Source organism: Dermacentor variabilis, chromosome 3, assembly GCF_050947875.1.
Source record: "Dermacentor variabilis isolate Ectoservices chromosome 3, ASM5094787v1, whole genome shotgun sequence".
In the NCBI taxonomy this organism is placed as follows: domain Eukaryota; kingdom Metazoa; phylum Arthropoda; class Arachnida; order Ixodida; family Ixodidae; genus Dermacentor; species Dermacentor variabilis.
In genome coordinates this window covers 218,922,522-218,942,439 of record NC_134570.1, presented here as the reverse complement: position 1 = coordinate 218,942,439, position 19,918 = coordinate 218,922,522, and the positions used below count along the sequence as shown (strand labels likewise).

The following is a 19,918-nucleotide window of genomic DNA, read 5'->3' as shown; positions in this document are numbered from 1 at the left end:
CATCGTTAAAGAACGTAAAGCAAGCAGACACAGACACAACAGAACACAACCAGACAACACAACTGCCTACCGCCTACTGCCTACTTATTTACGCATGCTCGTGTATCGTAGCGCCACCTGTCAAACAAGCGCACGTGGGGCCCTACGCGAGAGAACTGTCTAGGCATTTCATTTCTTTTTTATGGAAGTTAATCGCAGGCTGGGGGCTCAGGCATGCGCTTCCATTGCTATAGACACGCAGGGCCTCGATCACTGAGCGTGTTTTTTTCGTTCTTGTGCCTGTATAAAACAGCGCATGCCTAGAATTTGGCCTCTATTTACAACCTCGACAGTCTAAAGAAAGACTGAATGGTGGTGCTCGAGTTTACGACTTTTTATACTCCATTAATCACTGATTAGCATAACGGCCTCTTTGCCCTACGTAGAAGCGGCTGCTAGTTACAGGAACACTACACACCATGATTAATGCTGCGAACTGGGCGTGCTCGTTAATATTTGAACACGCGGCAGCACAATAAAAAAAAGAGAGAAAGACGGAGAAGAGACCACAAAGACGAGGGCGGAACTTTGAGCAGATTTTATTGTTAAAATTCGCGAATAGATACACGCTGTCCGTGGCCAGGTGATGACCTGCCCATGCGTAAATATGCCAGCTTTGTGTGAAAGCGTGATGGATACCATGCTGACACATCCCTACCCATGTCTATAAATCAGTTAATATTCTGCGATGTCCCATGTACACGCGTTCTGATCACTTGATAATGGAGGTTAAGCACAATCCGTTGGCAGGCTAGTTGGCTAGGCAAGGCGGGCGTTATTCTGCGCTAAATTATGCATAATGGTGGTGTTTTCAAGGTCTGCGAACAGTCCTTGCAAGTAAGGGAGAGGCTTGCCAGAAAACTTTAGAAATTGTTTTCTTCATCCGCATTTTTGCGTTCTTTGCGTGCGCTCTCAACCAGCCGTGCACTCTTAACCTTAACCTTCCTCTTTTGCAATAATACGCCCCCTTTCTACCGCAGCGTCTTCAGCGCATTTTAATGTGGAATAAACGTGGTTTCATTCATTCATTCCTATTTTGGCCAACGTACACTTTTCGGCACCGTAAAGGAATTTGGTAAACTACACTTTCTGTACATTCAACAAAAGGCTGCCTGTCCTTTATGCTGCAGTGATGTTGCTGGTTTGCCGCCGGGTTTTTCAACCTGCAATGCTTTGACAGCTTGTGGGGGGCAGACAACGGGACCTTCACGTCGTAATGCTGGGCCACCTTTTTCATATTGTGTGATAGCGTGTGAACATAGCCTATCACAGCTATCTTCTGCCTACGGTGTGTACGAGCTTGACTGGTTTGCAGCTTTGTGCCCATATATTTGAGAACGCCCTCCGCGACCGAAATGAGGAGGTTCAGAGGATACCCGGCGCTCAGCAGTCTTTCAGATCAGAAACCTCAGCGGCTTTTGTGTTCCACTGCTAAGCACGAATTCGCAGGATGTAATCCAGGCTGCGGCTGCCACATTTCGATTGGGTTGAAATGCAAGAGCACCCGTGTATCTAGATTTAGGTTGAAGGCAAAGAACCCCAGGTGGTAAGAAAACCTCGATTTCCCCGCTGCGGCATCCCTTAGTATCAAATTGTGGTTTTTGCGTGCAAAACCCGAGAATATAACGCAGCACAAGTGTAACATTGTAATACCTGAGTCATTCTTTGTATACCTTGAAGGCATGAACTGGACCGCACGGCGTTGTATTCATCCTAGTTTTCTTTTTTTTTGCAGTACTTGCTGATGACCAATCAAGACAACACTAGCATGTTCAAGAATCAGTCATATATACGTCTTACGCTCAATAAGTTTCACCTCCCTCTTTGCTACCACAAGTTCTTTTCTTAGAAAGTGCATCTTCCGTGGTATTTTAGAGCATGCGCTATCCATATGCTTATGCCACTTTAAATTATCCGTGATTTTAGCACCCAGGTAATCAAAGCACCCCCTGTCGAGAAGCGTTATTCCCAATGTGATATTAAAAGAGAATTATCTTGATATTCTTAGATATGTGGGTGATTGTTGACTTCCAGTACTTTATTTCCATTCGCATTGGTTGACACTGCATGTGTAAGGCCTGCAGACACTGGTTAATTTTCAGCTCAGCTGATCATTCGCATTACGTATTTGTGCGTAAATGAAGCTATAATCAGCAAACAGTTTTAGCTTTGCAGGAGGTTGTTCTGTCTCTGTCAGTATGACTGACATGCAGTAAAGATATTTGTAGTACGAGAACTGCGCCCTAGGTGACTGCAGAAAGTGATCCTAGTGAACCAGAAATGAAGCCTTTTATTTTTACAAATTGCTGCCTATCATTCCAATACGCTTACAGATATTCAATTACACAGTACAGATTGACTAAGTCCAACGTAACGGAGCTTAATCATCAATCTCTTGTGAGGCCCCTTATCAAAAGCCTTAGCAAAACCTTCGCATATGACATCAAGTTGTCATTGCATGTCTAAAGCTGCCGGCATACGATGAATCGTTTGAGTTGGCTGCGTTGTAGTTTGAGCACCTCTCCGGAAACCATGCTGATAGAGATAAAAATTGTGTTTGTGTTTTAGGAAAGCGATAATGTGTTTGGCTATGCCCTTATGTAAAATTTTCCAGCGAACGAACGTAAGTGAAACCTGTCCGTATTGCTTGTGCGCAGTCGATCACCACTTTTACGCATTCGAATAATGAGAAGTGTGAGCCAGTCGCATGGTACCAAATTCGTTGACGGAGACTTTGGGAAATGATTTGCTAGCAGTGTGCTATCCACTCCGCATTTAACAAGCTGCTGTTGCTTGCAATGATAAAAGCTGAGGAAATGGATTGCGCGTTTGTTTGATCGAGAGAAGGAAGGATTTTTGTCCGAAAAAGAAAAGGAAGGAGTTTGCGCAATCCGCATCGCCATCTAAAATGACTTAGACAAAATGATTTAGAACTCGAAGGCTTTTTGTAATAATATATCGGAATAAGGGCTGATTTTTCTGTTGAATTATTTCAAAATTGACCAGAATTAGCTGAAAACACTAAAAAATAGCTTGTCATTTTATCACCTGGATGCGGAAAGCCTGGGAATAAGCACCAAGAAAGTGACATTGTTTGAAGAGAGCAAAAACAGACAGATCTGGTCGGCAAGAATAGATGGGACGAAGACAAGCGCTAGTGTTCTTCACGCAGTTTTTGCTTTCCCTTGTCAAGTTCAGCGCTGTGTAAACAAGATTGAACTCTAGGAGAGCGATCTCACACTTCACTAGAAAAGTTGAGATAAATATGCTGCAGCTCTAGTGCACGCTTGCTCTTCTCGTCTTTACTGAAACATGTTTGCACTCGGATGCTGTTGTTATCCGATGTCGAGGCTACAAATACCTAAACCAAATCAGGAAAGATAAACGAAGTGGCGGTGTAGCTTAAATATAAGAAAAATCTAATCGCTTGATGCCGATACTGATTACACTAGTCTTACTCAGGATTTTTAACCTGCAAACATATTACATCGGAATATTTTTATCTTTGTGCTATACGTTCCCTAAGAAGGAACACTGAAGGTTTTACGACTGGCATAATATTTTTTAGTGTTTTAACTTGAAATGAGACGGATATTATTAAACTTGGGTTGGTATTATTGATGTTACGGCGGTATCTTCTATTCAGAATGCACTGAGCGAACCTATGCTGCTGTACGGAAGTCTTAACACATCGATTCCCCAACGCGTGTGAAGAAATCCTTAGAAACAATAGATCTACGCTAGTCAAGCTTCCCCTCTGATCTGGTATTTTGTGGCATGTTTTCATCAGATTCAGGGGACCATTTGCCTTCTTTTGACATCTTTGCAATGCATCAGAAACAAGCCACTTCTATTTGCACTCGTGGAATCGAGTCAGATAATAACGTAACTTTCTGTGCGCTAATGGCAGCAAACGACTTGACGGATGTCGACAGGGCAACTAACTCAGCTTAAGGTCATAAAATATTCATAACAAGAACGCTTATAAATAACTATGCTGCTTTCCCTGTGCTGCATTTAGGAAGTATCGAAGGGATAAGAAGGATTGCATAATACTCTCTACTTGGGAGTAATACACAAATGTTGAGATCCTCCAAATTCCTAAAAACCTGATGCATTCACATCTTAGTCGAATATAACAGGTTTTGTAATGAACCGAACGCATTACTTAAGAAGGCTAGAAATCCGTTTACAGTAATAAGTTTTAGCACAAAATCAATAATTCTAGGCTACCCTTTGAAAAGATTCCAACTCTCAAGGTAACAAAAAAGATACACCTCTTGAACTGCTGATTAACTAGATTTTTGTAATAACACAATGCTAGAAAACATCTTTAATAGACATTTTTCAAGCAGCCAAACTGACAGCCTCAGATACTTTGTCAGACTCTTTGTGGTCCGGACTACACCATGAGCCATCTAGTTGCCGCCTTTCATTGATGTCTAGCAAGTTCGACGAAAAACCCATGCGTTACACTCAGGCGACACTTAGAAAGATCACGTTGCTGACGAAGTCTTCTTGCAGCGTGGGCCCTCACTTGCCTGTAGTAACAGCGCGTGCTTGACTTCACGTACTGGTTTAGGGCGCGGTAACACTGGCTCGATACGAGACAGACAAAACGCTCCCGCCAACGATTGACCGTCTGTTCAGCACAGTGCGTCACTGAAACCATCATACCAGACCAACAACGACTCAACCATATGCAACTTGACCGACGAGCACAAATTGTTTTACAGCGACGGGCTTTCTTGTCGACGACACCGACACAATCAGGGTGCCGACCATCGTTCGACCGAACCCCGTGCGATCGGCCGTGGAACGGACAAGACGATAGCGGCAGCGTCTTCGCTTGTATATATAATTAATCGCGCTCAAAAGTGAAACCAGTTGAAAAGCACAAGCTACAACCCTCTCAAGCCGCGCACATGAAATTTGAGCCAACGTTGATACTGTTCAGCGAAGGTTAACCCTGGCGCCATGGAGCTCGTTCGCCCACTATCGGCGGTCCTCAACTGAAATATATGGAGTTAGAACGAAGGGAACTGCTTTTACAGTTCATTTGGGGCCTTATCGATTTGAAATCAACTACTCTTTACTTCGCAAGGTGCGTATACAATACGCGGCAAGCGGCGACATAGCGCGGTGCCAACAACTGTACGTCACCGTAACCGTAGGCTGCCGGTCGCATTCGCTACGTAGATGTTGTTATGCTGACACATTTCTTAATTCCAAAGACTCACTGTCTACCTCTGCGTCAGACGGTAAACAAGAGACGATGCATTCGGTATACAGCAGCATAAAAGACCGCCTCGCTCAGGTATACCAACGGTGTCACTGATGAGATCCGCGTTTTCGCGAGAGAACAACAAAGCATATAAATGAGCGCGTATGCCGAGCACAGTTTCATATAATAATGCTTTATGGCATGCGCAAACTGCCAGTATGATGGAGTAAAAGAAAAGTGAGAATCAGTAATAAACTAACAGCCCGTAATATATCTATCTTGGTTACTGTTGTCGTTATTGAAATGGTTCGTTCGTTCATATTGACGCGTCTCAGGGTGGAACAATACTGCACTTACACGCAGAAATGTATGCTGTGTTACATTTTGACAATATTTCCTATCAGCGATGCATCTTTCCTACAATACTTGACGCTAAGAACGATATGTGTCCGTAGATGTCAATGTTACCATGTGCAACGCTTTGATAAATCCGACAGGGAAGGCTGCGCTCGGAGACTTCTTGAATATGCGAAGTGTCTTGATGATGTGTAAAAAGAATGCAAAAGTCAGCTTCAAGTGCACAGATCACCGACAAAGAACTCCAAAGCAGCCGTGTAGACAAACGGAACCCAGCGTGCCATTTATCGGCCGCAATGTTAGTACAACAGCGCACTCAGGCCTCCTCACCCATTAGTCTGCAAGTGCTGCATGGCTTCCAGGGACGACGTGCTGCCCCGGAGAATGTGATTCGCCACCCCCAGAACGCACAACCGACGCGCACTCAACGTGGGCGCAGATACGCCAGTCAACGGACGAATGCCCGGGCACCCTTCAAAAACGTGTCCAGTGGCGTGCGTCAGAAGGCAGCACAGGAAAGTTAAAAAGGCGGAGGAGGGACCAATTTCAGTGCAGGCAAATTTTGTATGGCGGCTGAAAAAATTCCACATGCGCTTATATCGTTTCCTAAACTCTCAGAATTTAATCAGTAATCAGCAATACGGTTTCTAACTCGGTAAGCTGACTGATGCCACACTGCTGTATATAAAAAAGGTTTCATAATGCAAATATTGCAAGGAAGCTTTCTATTTTTAGCAGTTTTCTTTATCTTTTTGTAGATATTTATGTTGAACATTAGAATCATTAGCGTATTGAGTGCTAGCTGATGTTAAATAAATGTTTGATTTGTCGCTATTGTATTAGTAAATTGGAGGAGTCCTTGTAAGGATACCAGCAGAATAGCCCACTTTATTTGTTCCGAGGTGAGAGCGCATGTTATGTAGAAGTGGGTACTGCTATCGCCCTATTATGCACATTTGTATTAGTACTGATCGGTACAACGAATAGCATATAGTTGCAACTTTCATCGATTATTTTGTTGTCGAAGAGGTTTGGCCATTGGCTATGAGTGACCGCAGTGCGGGCCTTCACGGGCACATGTTCCGTACTCGGCTTCCGACCAAGCACAGATTCACCACAAGGATAAGGGTATTCACGGACAGCATTGCGCGTACTCGGTTACCGACAATAAGGCAAATATTTCGTGCTACAATTTTAGATTTGATTCCTACTACCTAGTGACTGCAGACACCATAGTCTTTTTCATTAGCTTGTCGACAAAAGAAAAACAGGTTATATGGCATTGATAAATTGGCGTTCATAAGCGCAAGAATAATGTAGCTCCAAGCCGCAAGCTTCTTCGCACACATAGCCGGTGCCTAAAACCGATAGGCATGTGACGAGTACCGCACATTTCGCAGCTACGCGAAGCACCGCTAACAAAGGTCGCTGCAGCAAGGCTAGGTATTTGAGCAGCGAGTCTGCGGCGACGTACAGCGGCAAGGCGTCCCTCGAAGGCGACAATTTCGTTGATGAGATCCGCTGCCGCAACTGTGGCCCCAAGAATGAGCGCTGAGCGGTACATGTACACCTTGTAGCGATGCAGGATGCGGAAGTACGGGCTCCTGTACTGGCCCCTCAACACACTGTGCTCGACGCCGAACTCGGGTTGGCCAATCTGCGAATAGATAACCACATATGTTGCAGGTCTGCTGATAATTTCATATGTTATCACCATTACTAGCCTTATTTTTTATGTCCACTGAAGGACGAAGGCCTCTCCTTGCGATGTTCAGTTAACCCTGTCCTGCGCGGGCTAATTCCAACGCGTGTGTGTCAGTGTCCTAATTTCATCACACTACCTAATTTTCTGCCGCCTTCCACTGCACTTCCTTCCCCTTGGTCCCCATTCGGTAACTTGTGAAGGCTGGAGCGATTGCGCGGTACGAGTGGACGAGGAAGAAGTGTGCGCGGGCGTTCGCCGAGGCTCGGCTCGCGAGGAGGAAGGAGCCCGTGGGTTTCGATGGCGGACGGGTCGGTGGAACAAGCTCCGACCGGGAAGGACCTGGCAGGACGTGTTCCGGGGTGTGCGAGGTGGCCAGGGCGACTGACTATTCACCGACTCGCCTGGGCCCGTCTACACACGAGCGCCTCGGGCACTATCGAGCATAGCAAACCATTGAGGCCACAGAATGGCTTCGGCGGCTGACTGTCCGCCCTGCTGGCTGTGCTTGTGGTCCCGCTTTGGGCCCGCTGCCGCAACCACACAGCGCTACAGCTCGCGCCGCTGCAAGCCGTGCTGACGGCCTTTGCCGTAGGCAGGAGCCAGTGGAGCTCGCCACCAATGGGCCACTGAAGGTCTGCGAGTCATGAGGATGGGCGTCTCTTCCTCACCTGGTGCCTGGGCGCGGCAGCTTCACCTGCCAGCACATCCGCGGTCGCTCAGACACCGTGAAACCTCACCGTGTGCTGCGTATAGGTGAGTCACCGGCGGAACGACAATGGAGACTTGAAGCCAACGAACTGTAGTGCGTAGCAACGGACCACTAGGGACGCGCCGCGAAGGCTTTTTTAAGTTTCTCTCGGCGTTATATGTGTTCAGGTGTATTGCGTGCTGGTAACTTCTATACGGACCCTATGATACGGCGGATAAACGAAATGTCGAGTAGCCACGTCTTCCTCGCTACGTGTTGAGTACCTGGGCCTTCGAAGCCTTTGCTATCACAAGCTCTAATGGTCCACTGGTTATCTACCCCCACATTAGATGACCTGGCAAGCTCCATTTCTTACTCCTAATGTCAGATTCAATATCGGCGAGCCCCATTTGCTCTCTGATCTACGCCACTCACTTCCTGGCTATTAACGTTACGCGTAAAATTTTTCGTTCTGTCTGTCCTTGCGCAGTCTTTAACTTCTTCTCGTGCTCCTTTGGTAACCTCCAAGTTTCTACCCCATATATCAGTACTGGTAGAATGCAATGATTGTATACTTTTATTTTTAGCGACAGAGGTAAGCCCAGTAACAATTTGGTTATGGCTACCGTGTGCACTCCAGCCCATTTGTACGCTTCTGTTAATTTGTCATGATTAGGTTCCCTTCTCAGTAATTGACCTAGATAAACGTACTCCTGCACAGACTCTAGAGGCTGAGTGGCGACGATAATTCTTGCTCCCTTGTCAGGATTTTTGAACATTATCTTTGTCTTCTGAATGTTATTTTTCAACCCCACTCTTACACTTTCTATGTTAAGGTCTTGAATCATTTGTTTCAACTCATCCCGTGTCTTGTTGAACAGGACAGTGTCATCTGCAAAGCGAAAATTGCTTTGATCTTGGCCGTTGACAATATCCTAAGCCTTCCCACTCAATAGCTTGAATACTTCTCCTAAGTATACAGAGACTAGTGAAGTATGCAGAGACTAGTGTTAAAGAGACTGTGTCTCTTTAGTCGTGGTCACCAGGCTAGACAAGCTGGTCACCTGCGCATTAATCAACACTGCGTCTTCGGAGGAAGCAGAAGAAGCGGAGAGAGCCCTCGCACTCCTGCAATCTAACGTCACCAAGATCATCACGGACTCACAAGCTGCATAGAAGAACTGAAGAGCTGGCTGGGTGTTCTTTGCGGCACTAAAAATCCTCGGAAAAGCTGCGCCTCCTAAACAAGCAATCGAACTAGTTGGGTCCCGACCCACTCCTAACTTGAGGGCAACGAATATGCTCATCAACAGGCCCGAGCGTTCAACTCTCGGGCCATTGAGGAAGATGCAAGGGGATGGCAACCCATCACAATTTACATGATATAGTCAAGTATTACAGGGATGGTAGGCAGACATTCCCGCACACCCCCCCCCCCCCACTCCTTGACCTGAGCCGAACAAACAATATACAGGCAAATACAGGCAGGATTCTATCCCCAACCCTGCCTCCAGAACAAAATATACCCAGAAAGGCACAAGAACACATGCCCTCAATGCAATGCACTAGGCACCCTTCGGCACGTCGTAGGAGAGTGCAATTTTCCAAAGACCAGGCCCCACCTATGCCCATAACTAACCCCCCTACTAACCCCACCCTTTACGAGCGATAGGAGATCATGCTATCCAGCCCCGCCCTGCAAGACCATCTTTGACTGACCCACAGAAGCCAGGCGGCCCTGGAAGCATACGGAGCCCGTGAAGAGGGTGCCAACCCATCAGACGCTTAACGCATTCCATTTGATTATGGGCCAGTAAAGTTGTTTCTCTGTCTCTCTCTGTCTGTTTAGGTTATGGTTACATTATGGCTGTGGGAAGGGCCGTTCAAAGGAACTTGCATGAATAATACAGGGAGCCAGCCTTATGTAAGCTGAATTTAAAGCTCAGAGAAGAAAACATTGAAGGCCGACATCGCACTGTTATCTGAATGTGAATCCCTAGAGCAAGTGCTCCCCAAATTTGAGTATCGCTGAACAAGTATCGAGAAATAATGCAGAAAAAGAAAGAACCTTGACACCAAAGGTTATAGTTACTAAACTTTAAAGTTTCGGATATGCCTGAGAAAATTGGTAACTTAGTAAACGAGATTATGGCACCGCAGGATGTCGAAAACTGTCATCGCCTTCCAAATTAGATTTCTGCGTATGTTTGCGTAATGGTCAGTTTCTCTTTCAAAACGCGATGCTCTCCTTGATAAATAAAAAAAGCAATAGCATCACCACAAGTGACCTCGGCCATAATGAAGAAACTCCGCTCTACATCTATGAAAACCTGTGACCTGCTAGTAAGGGATTGATAACCGTGCTTATGTCTTGAAAGAAGGAAAATTTAAAATTCTTAATGTTCATAATAATAATTATTAAGAGAGACACAGACAAAGGAACTAATCAAGATATATTTAAAAGAGCAGTGCAGCCAGAGACCATGATGGAAACCAGCTTGGGTGCAGCCCACATGCCCACAGTTCGTCTTCATTGACGCCAGGTTTCTCAAATGCCTTTTGTATCGCAACCCAACCCTTGGTGGGAACTGCGCACTCCCGATGCCGTTAGATATCTATGACAAGTGGAGAGATGTATGGCTTGAGCCTGTAGACGTAAAGCAGTCATTGGTTATGGAAGCCGAGGGCGTTTAGAGGCAGGCTTGAGCGACTTGGTAGGCGACATCAGTGACTTGGCGAACAATGCGATATGGACCTTTTTAACAAGACAGGAATTTAACGAAATGACCTACTCGACAGGAAGGCGGCCAAAGAAGCACAAGGGCGCCCGGCGAAAAGTGCTCTATCAGGGAGACAGAGGTCCTAGCGGCGCTTCGGGTTCTCTTGTTGTATTGATAGACGAGTGCGAGCGATGCCGTCATCACGAGCGCATTCACTTGTCGAGCTCGTAATCGATTGTAACGAGGTTTCTACCGCTCGCACGGGTTCACAGCCATACGAGAAGTAGGGCGGAGAATAGCCGGCAGTATGAAGGCGACAAGAATTATAGGCGGAGGTAATGTAAGGTAGACTGAGGTGCCGATTGCGGTGACCGTTCAGAGGTATTTCGCAGACATATCTTTAAGGGTGCGTATCAAGCGCTCGGTCAGCACACAAGGTTGTGGATGGCAGGGGTAGCAAGTTAACGAAGGATGGAGCAGACGCATATGATGTCATTAATGACCTTGGACAACAAGCTACAGCCTGCGTGTAAGGGAATTTGACGTGGAGCTTCATGCAAGGCGACGTCGCGTACGAAGAAATCTGCCACATCAATTGCGCAGCTGTCTGGAAGAGCGAACGTAATCGCATAGAATACTTGCAGTCTGATGGTGAGAGGAGGCGACTAGCATACGCTATGATGCGATTGTGGACATGCTGAAGCTTGGCTTGGGCAGCACCTACACTATAACCACTGGCATTCGTGAGCAGTTCAGTTGCGGCACTAGGGACTAAGTGGGTGACGGTCGGCGGTAAGGTCAGATGCATGGCCAGACGAGAAAAGGTGGCAAATTTTGGACGTCGCGCAGTCAACAGCGAAAGTGACCCACTTCCTCCCCACCGCGGATACTAGAAGGGGACCTAGGACGTCCAAGCCAGTACGACCGAATGGCTCCACCGGGATTTCAAGTGGCTGCTGACAACTAGCGCAAAACAGGAATGACTCCTTGCGGCGATGACATGCTAACAAGCTGAGACGTAACATGCTGCAGAACGTACAAGACTGGGCCAGAGGAAGCGGCGGCGTAATCAGCCAAAAGTGCGAGACATGCCGAACCATACGGAGGGTAGCGTGTCTTTAAGAGTTTTCAGAATGGAGAAACGGAGGTGCTTTGGGTTTATGGCGATTGTGAACATGCTGAAGCTTGGCTTGGGCAGAACCTACACCATAACCACTGGCATTCGTAAGCAGTTCAGTTGCGGCATTAGAGAATAGGTGGGTGACGGTCGGCGGTAAGGTCAGATGCATAGCCAGACGAGAAAAGATGGCAAATATTGGAGGTACCTATGCGGAGAGTACGCCTTTCTCTAAAGATGAGTGAGAGGCAGCACTGTAACGCAAATCCCGAGCAAAGCGGTGCAAGTAAGAACATAGCACAACAGAACTGCCAACATTTGCGGAAGATTTTGGAACTGAACAGACTCGGACGGCACGAATTTTGAATGGGTCTGGTTGTATTCGAGAAGCGTCGACAAGATCGCCTGGACTGTAATTTGGCGGTAGCTGAAAGTACAATATTTCGATTATTCCGTTGCAGCCTGGCATTACCAATAACATTATGTATGGCTGAGAGACGTTCAACGTGAGTACCAAATGTTGGCAAAGAGACAATAACGTCGAGGCAGCTCTGGCATGCGGACACGGTCGCAAGGAGTCCAGCGTACGCTCAAAGGTATCAATACCATTGCTGTGTTGATACAATGCCGCACATGCGCAAAGATTTTTTTTCTCATGGATCCACTTATTGTCAATTTTGCGGGGATCTTGAAGTTAATTGAAGATTTAAAACTATCGTCTTCTTGTGGTGCCAACGAAATTAATTCGAAATTTTTGAGGAATACTGTTGTCTACTCCTCTATATTTTTATGTACCTTTTCACCCAATCTATTGAGTGCTCAACTTCGCCCGCAGACTGGAAGGTGGGTAAGGTCGTCCCTCTGTTTAAATCAGGTAACCCGCATTCTCCTCTCAAGTACAGACCCATTTCACTTACCAGCGTGCCATGCAAGATCCTTGAGCACGTAATATTTTCCAATCTTGACTCATTTCTTGAATTCGACTCTTTCTTCACTTCATCTCAGCATGGGTTCCGCAAAAACTACTCCTGTGAAACACAACTAATATCGTTTATACCTAACATTTCTTCCTCTTTAGACAAAGGCCAAGTCATTGACTGTATCTTTCTAGATTTTGCGAAAGCGTTTGACAAGGTGTGTCGTCACTTACTGCTTCTTAAACTTAGTACTCTTAATATTGACCCTAATATTCTGAAATGGATAGAATGTTTTCTCAGTAACCCTACCCAGTTTGTAACAGCTAACGATTCCGCATCCCTGCACTGCGCTGTGAAGTCAAGTGTTCCTCAAGACTCCGTCTTCGGACCGTTATTATTCCTTATTTATGTAAGCGACTTACCTGCCGTAGTTAATAGTTCTATTAAATTTTTGCCGACAATTGCGTTCTATACCATGAAATAACTAATCAGCATGATAACATTATGCTTCAGAAAGATCTAGATAACATTTCAAGGTGGTGCTCACAATGGCTAATGTTCTTAAATCCGACTAAATGCAAAATTATATCTGTCTCATGTCGCTCGAACTCACCAACTTCTTTCGGCTATATTATCAATGAAACCAACCTTGAGCACGTGACTTCCTATAAATATCTTGGAATTCAGCTAAACAGTAATCTTTCGTGGCATGCGCACATCGAATATATTACGAACAATACAAACAGATCTCTTGGCTACATTCGCAGGAATTTTTCAAAAGCCCCACCCCATTTGAATTTACTGCTCTACAAAAGATTAATTAGACCGAAGCTAGAGTACGCGTCATCTGTCTGGGACCCTGGTCAAAAAACACTAGCAGGTGCCACTCAGTCAGTTCAGAACAGGTCAGCACGTTTCATCCTTTGTAATTATTCCCGCACATCTAGCGTTTCTTTAATGAAGTCAAACCTTGGCCTTATTAACTTGCACATTCGAAGAAAAATTTCCTGTCTCTGCTTTTTTCAAAAAATCTTTTACCAAAACAGCTCGCTTAAACAAGACTTCATTTCAGAGCCTTCGTACATGTCGTCGCGTCTTGATAATCGGTTTAAGGTGTTCATTGCTTTCTGTCGCACAAATGTTTTCTCTGACTCATTTCTGCCGAAAACCAGTGCCGACTGGAACCGCTTTCCCCCCTCCATCGCCTGCATCGAGGAGGCATCATCTTTCAAGACTGCAATAACTGATTATGTTTTCAGTTTACCACCTTAATACTAATAATTGTTTGAACATGTATTTTTTATTATTACTGTACCCACCCCCTCTGTAACGCCCGTTTGGAAGTTAAGATTATCAACATGACTAAAAGCACGCATGAACTAGTCTTTGGTAAGATCTTGCTAAGAATGAAGGAGTCTGGGATTGACGTTGTCGAGCTAAAAAAAGAAGTTGATTCCTTGAATACAAGTGCCAAGCACTTGAACGGTCCAGTTGAAGAACTGCGTAGCCAAAATACAACCCTAATTGCTGAGAACAAACAATTAAAATCTCAAAAGCAGTCATTGACTCGCAGAATGGAGGAGCTCGAACAGTACTCTCGGCTTGGCAATGTTGAGATCAAGGGCATTCCCTGCTCCCAAGGAGAGGACTGTATCGCAATAATGACAACAGTAGGAGACAAAATTGGCTGTCCCGTATCGCCTAGCGATCTGGACATTGTTCATCGCGTACCCACCAAAGCTGACGACAAAAAAAATATCATTGCACGGTTCTGCTCCAAAGCTAAGAAAGCTGATTTTGTGAGCAAGGCGCGTAAAGCCAAACTCTGCTTAGTGACATTGGATTTTCTGGCTCATTTAATGCTCCCGTCTTTGTAAATGAGCATCTAACCCCATCCAACGAGGCTCTCTTATCGAAAGCCCTAACTTTCAAGAAAGAAAGGAACTGGATGTTCCTTTGGACAGACAACTGCCAAATCAAGGCTAGGAAAACCACTAACAGCAAAGTTCTCCGCATTCGAGACGAATCTGACCTAACCAAAATAGACTAGAGCTCATTGTTTAACCAATTGACATAATAATTATGGCTTCCCTACTGAAACCTCATCAAGTGAATTCCTTTTTGAGGGGATTTCATTCCATCATTCATTTTAACGCGAGGAGTCTTCGTAAGCACTTTGACTCAATCGATAATTTCCTCGCATCGCTAACTAGTTCATTTTCGCTAATTGCCATTACTGAAACTTGGTTATCTGACGACGAGAAAAATTTATATTGCTTCCCTAACTATAAATCGGAATACTGCAATAGATTAACGAGCTGTCAAGGTGGTGCGGCCATATTTGTTTCTCCTAATATTGCTTATCGAAGAAGACATGACCTATCCTTAACCATTACTAATTGCGAATCTGTTTGGATTGAATCCAGTAACTGCTTTCTTGCTCAGGACAACAAGGATTTCATATTTGGCTGCATTTACCGTTCTCCTTCATCATCAGTTAATGATTTCTGTACTAATCTTGATCATATCTTACACACTATATCACTAGAAAATAAGAATGTTGTTATGATGGGTGATATAAGTATTAATTTACTAGATGAAACATCACCCATATGTATTCACTATACTAGTTTGTTCCATAGCTACGGATATGATTGTTTAATTGACGTCCCCACACGGGAAGTTTCTAACGGCACTGGTACACTTATTAATCATGCTCTTTCTAATCTCCTTCATTCACCAGAGGCAAGAGTTTCGCACATCGACATTACTAATCATTATCCGCTGCTCTTACGCTTCAACTCCAACGTACGACCTTGCCCACTTACACATACTAAAGACCTTCTGGACAAAGTCGGCTTCATAACTGCTGTTGCTAATACAAATTGGTCTGAAATTAAATCACTAAACGACCCACAGAAAGCATTTTCCACATTTTTTTCACGTATTATATCATACCTACTGCAGTTCACCTGCAAAAAGAAATGTAAAAAAAAAATTACCGACGATTACGTTACTTCCTAATGCGAAATGTGAGCGCAGCAAATAAGCTGTTTCACCTTTTGGATAGATTGAGGCAAAGAAATCGAGCAACACATGTATGCGCTATCACATAATTTTTTTTTTATTTTTCACACGTATTCCTTTAACAAAGACTCCACTAACAGTTCTTGACAGTCATGAAGGAAGCTTTGTGGTCGGAGAAATAGACTGATATATGTTCGACTTGGTACACCAATGCTTGATTCTCAAAGACGAGATCTATACAAGTGCCTCGCGAGGTTGTCACAGCCGTGGGGGAAGCAGAGGCTAAGCGCCGCCGCCGAGAAGACCCTGCCGTTCGCGCCGCCGAAGCGGAGGCTCATCGCCGCCGTCGAAAGCAACCAGCAGTAAGCGAGGCTGAAGCAGAAGCTCATCGCCGCCGCCGAGAAGACCCTGCAGTTCGCGCCGCCGAAGCGGAGGCTCATCGCCGCCGTCGAGAGCAACCAGCAGTAAGCGGAAGCGGAGGGGGGCGGCGTGTACACCCAGCGGCAAACGATGGGGGCAGAAGCGCGCGCAGCAAGCGGACAACACGATAAAGGGAGGAGGGAAGAGATAGCAGCGACTGACTGATGCCGCTGACGGCGATAGTGAGTCAACCCCAGCTATCCGCCCCACAAGAACAGGGGGGGGGGGGACCCTTTCCTCCTCTTTCTGCATGGCGGCGACGGTGTTCTATGCAGTCACGTTATCTTGACTCTCTAGCGGCGTCAGCGGCATCCAGCGGTATCAGTCGGTCGCTGCTAGCGCTGGGGGGATGAAAGGGGGGCGGAGCTGGTTACGAGGCCGACGACGACGCCGACGACGACGCCGACGACGACGCGAAACCCAGGAACGGACGCCAAAGAGCTGCGCTCTAAAAGTAGCATTTTCTCACAATCCATGGATCTCGCAGCAGTTATTAACAGCTTTGCGTAAACGGGATAACTTATATAGGAAGACCAAAAGGCAACCGCTTAACATGAACTTACGTGCCCGATATAAAAACTTCTGTAACACTCTTACCTGTAAACTAAAATCAGCTAAGCGACTGTATTTCGAGCAAAGAATTTTACAGATGGCTAATAACAGTAAAAAAATGGGAGATTGTCAACTCTTTCTTAAACAGGAACACACGACTAAACCAAGTATCTAGAATTTTAAATAATGGAGTCGAGCTAAATTCCCCTGCAGATATGGCTGAGGCTTTTAGTAGTTTTTTTCTTTCCTAACACTTTACCTTCCCCTACACAGACCATCAGCATGAACCGTCTACCTCATTCATTCTTTTTATTTCCTGCAACGCCAAAAGAAATAACTGCAGTTATAAATAATCTAAGAGTAACAAGCACTGGAATTGATGAGGTCCACCCTGCTAACATTAAATTAATTGCGCACTTAATTTCAGACATACTTTCATTTATTGTTAATTTATTTTTCAAGACTGGTTTATTTCCTTCTGAACTTAAGCGTGGCAAAGTCATCCCAGTTTTTAAGAAAGGCGATAGCTCATTCATAAATAATTACAGACCTATTTGCATTCTACCATTCTTTGGGAAAGTTATTGAGAAACTAATTGAAGTACGGCTAACGAAATACCTTTCTAAATTTAATATTCTCTCTTCATGCCAGTTTGGTTTTCGCCACGGATATTCCACAGAGATGGCACTTATTCATCTTACTGATCAACTAAAAAAATTAATCGACGAAGGATTTCTCGCCGCTTCAGTTTTTATCGATCTAACGCAAGCATTTGATAGCATAAATCATAATATCCTTTTTTCGAAGCTCGAAGCTATTGGCATTTGTGGGTCTGCCCTCTCACTACTAAAAAGCTACTTATATAACAGAGTTCAAGTTGTTTCCATTTCCAACGCTTATTCTTGACAGCGAATTACTAAGATTGGTGTGCCCCAGGGATCTATCCTGGGTCCACTTCTATTCTTGGTTTATATTAATGATTTACCTAACTGTCTCTCTTCCACAAAATGCATTCTGTACGCAGATGACACCACTATATTCACATTTCATAAAGATATCTCATCTCTCGTTAATAAGTTAAATGCTGACTTAGAAAATATCCTAAGGTGGTGTAATGTTAACATGTTATCTATTAATGCAACTAAGACTAAATTTGTTGTATTCTCTTCTCATCAGCGAAACATACCATCCATTCCACCTATCACTTTCGGTTCTCACCGCCTTCCTCCAAGTTCATGTTCATCTTTTCTTGGTATTGTACTTGATTGTAATTTGAAATATCACAATCATATTGCTCACATAAAAAAGAAAATAGCTTATGGTATACGCATCTTCATTAAAACACGCCCTTTCTTCTCACGTGCCACATTACTCTCACTTTACCACTCTTTTGTCCACTCTCACATTGCTTATGGCATAATATGTTGGGGTAACACCTATAATACTCATACTGCATCTCTCCAGACAGTTCAGAACCGAGCCATAAGAATAATTACTTACAGCCCACGCTTTTCTAATGCCACTTCCCTACTACACGAGAATAACATTCTTACCATATATGGACTCACTAAATACAACCTAGGTATTTTTTTCTACAGATTTGTGAATAATGAGCTACCATCGATCCCATTTTCCCCTTCTAACCTGATGATTCATAGTACCACCAGATTTGCGTTGAATAACAATTTTCCTTTACCAAGAATCCGTACTAACTATGGTAAGCAGTCTGTAGAATTCTCTTCCATATCAATATGAAACACGCTTCCTTTCACAATAAAAAACTCAAGATCTTTATCACATTTTAAAAGAGAACTGAAAATGCATTTTTTATTGACAGATTAACGACAAGGATTACTGTAGTCGGTCATTGTTCGCTTTTTTCTTCTCATTTTTGTTTTTCTTTTTTTCCCTCTTTTTTTCTTTTGTTGTTGTAAATAAACTGCTGGTATTTTGTTCGCGCACAATTTTGCTCCTACCATGAGATATGCTAAACCTTGTTATTTTTTGTAATCAATCATGTATTTTGTTCTGCAACCGTTCTTTTCTTGTTGCTTGTATACTTCCTTATTATACGCTGTTGTTGCCTTTAGATGTTAACTACAATAACCGTTCTTGTACAGGAGGTCCCGATACAGTCTTTGACTATGGGACTTCCTTCTGCATACTAAGTACTTGTAATTGTGACCCAACTTCTAATAATAAATTTTTTTTTATTCTGATTCTGGGCCCTGAGGGTAGTGTAAATAAATAAATAAATAAATAAATATTCCAAAAGGATAACGTTCAACTGCAAAATGTCATCAAATTTTAAGAATGCGGTCTATTCTCTGTCCAAAAGGTCGACGGCGATCTGCCAGTACCCAGATCGCAGGTAAATAGAGGAGAACTAGCTGGCGCCGTACAGACAATCGAGACCATGGTGAACTTGTGGCAGTGGGTACATGTATTTCTTAGTCACTTTCCTCAGGTGGCCGTAACCCACACAGAATCGTCATACGCCGTCGTTATGAATAAAAAATACCGATGACAACCACGGACTCAAAGAAAATGATATTTTTATTGAGCATCTTCTAAAGCTGAATTTCAAATACTGACGCGTGCATAAAGCTCATCAGCAGTCTCACGAGTCGTAGCCGACGCTGATGGAGCCTCATCTCCGGGAGACACCGTAACGAGCTGGATGTAGCGACCACTGCGGAGCTGCGTTCCGAGGACGGAGAGCGCACACATTCAACAATGTGTCACACGAAGAAGGGAACAAATAATTATGCACTTACAAGAGCAGTCCAGCCAGTTATCAAGATAGAAACCAGCTTGTGTTATGCCCAGATGCAGGTCTTCGTCATCCTGTGCGTCTTGTAATCGTAACTTTTATTTCAATAATATGCACAACGATAAGTCGCACGTTTCACGAAGAAATGTATCTGCGTCAGTATTGCCCATCGCTTTATTTAGTCACATATATACGATTATTTAAACGCTTTAGCACATTGTCAATCCACCCCTTACTTGGGAATGGCGGGCGATTTGCGTGCGCACAGTAATAAAGCTATACAAACACTGTCGGAACTGTGTTCTTACATGCTTTTGTGATGCCGGTAGTGTGTCATTGGCCTCTTTCAATTGCTTTGTTTTCGTTTCCATTACTCCAT

General features: G+C 44.4%; 1 protein-coding gene across 1 annotated transcript in view; it reads right to left on the bottom strand.

Moving 5' to 3' along the window:
- The window catches only part of LOC142575026 (neprilysin-1-like), a 278,838-nt gene that overhangs the window by 221,938 nt on the left and 36,982 nt on the right, over positions 1–19,918 (bottom strand). The window contains exon 2 of the mRNA XM_075683998.1: positions 7,095–7,277. Within this exon, the coding sequence (XP_075540113.1) occupies positions 7,095–7,277 (183 nt within the window). The remainder of the gene's footprint in view (positions 1–7,094; positions 7,278–19,918) is intronic.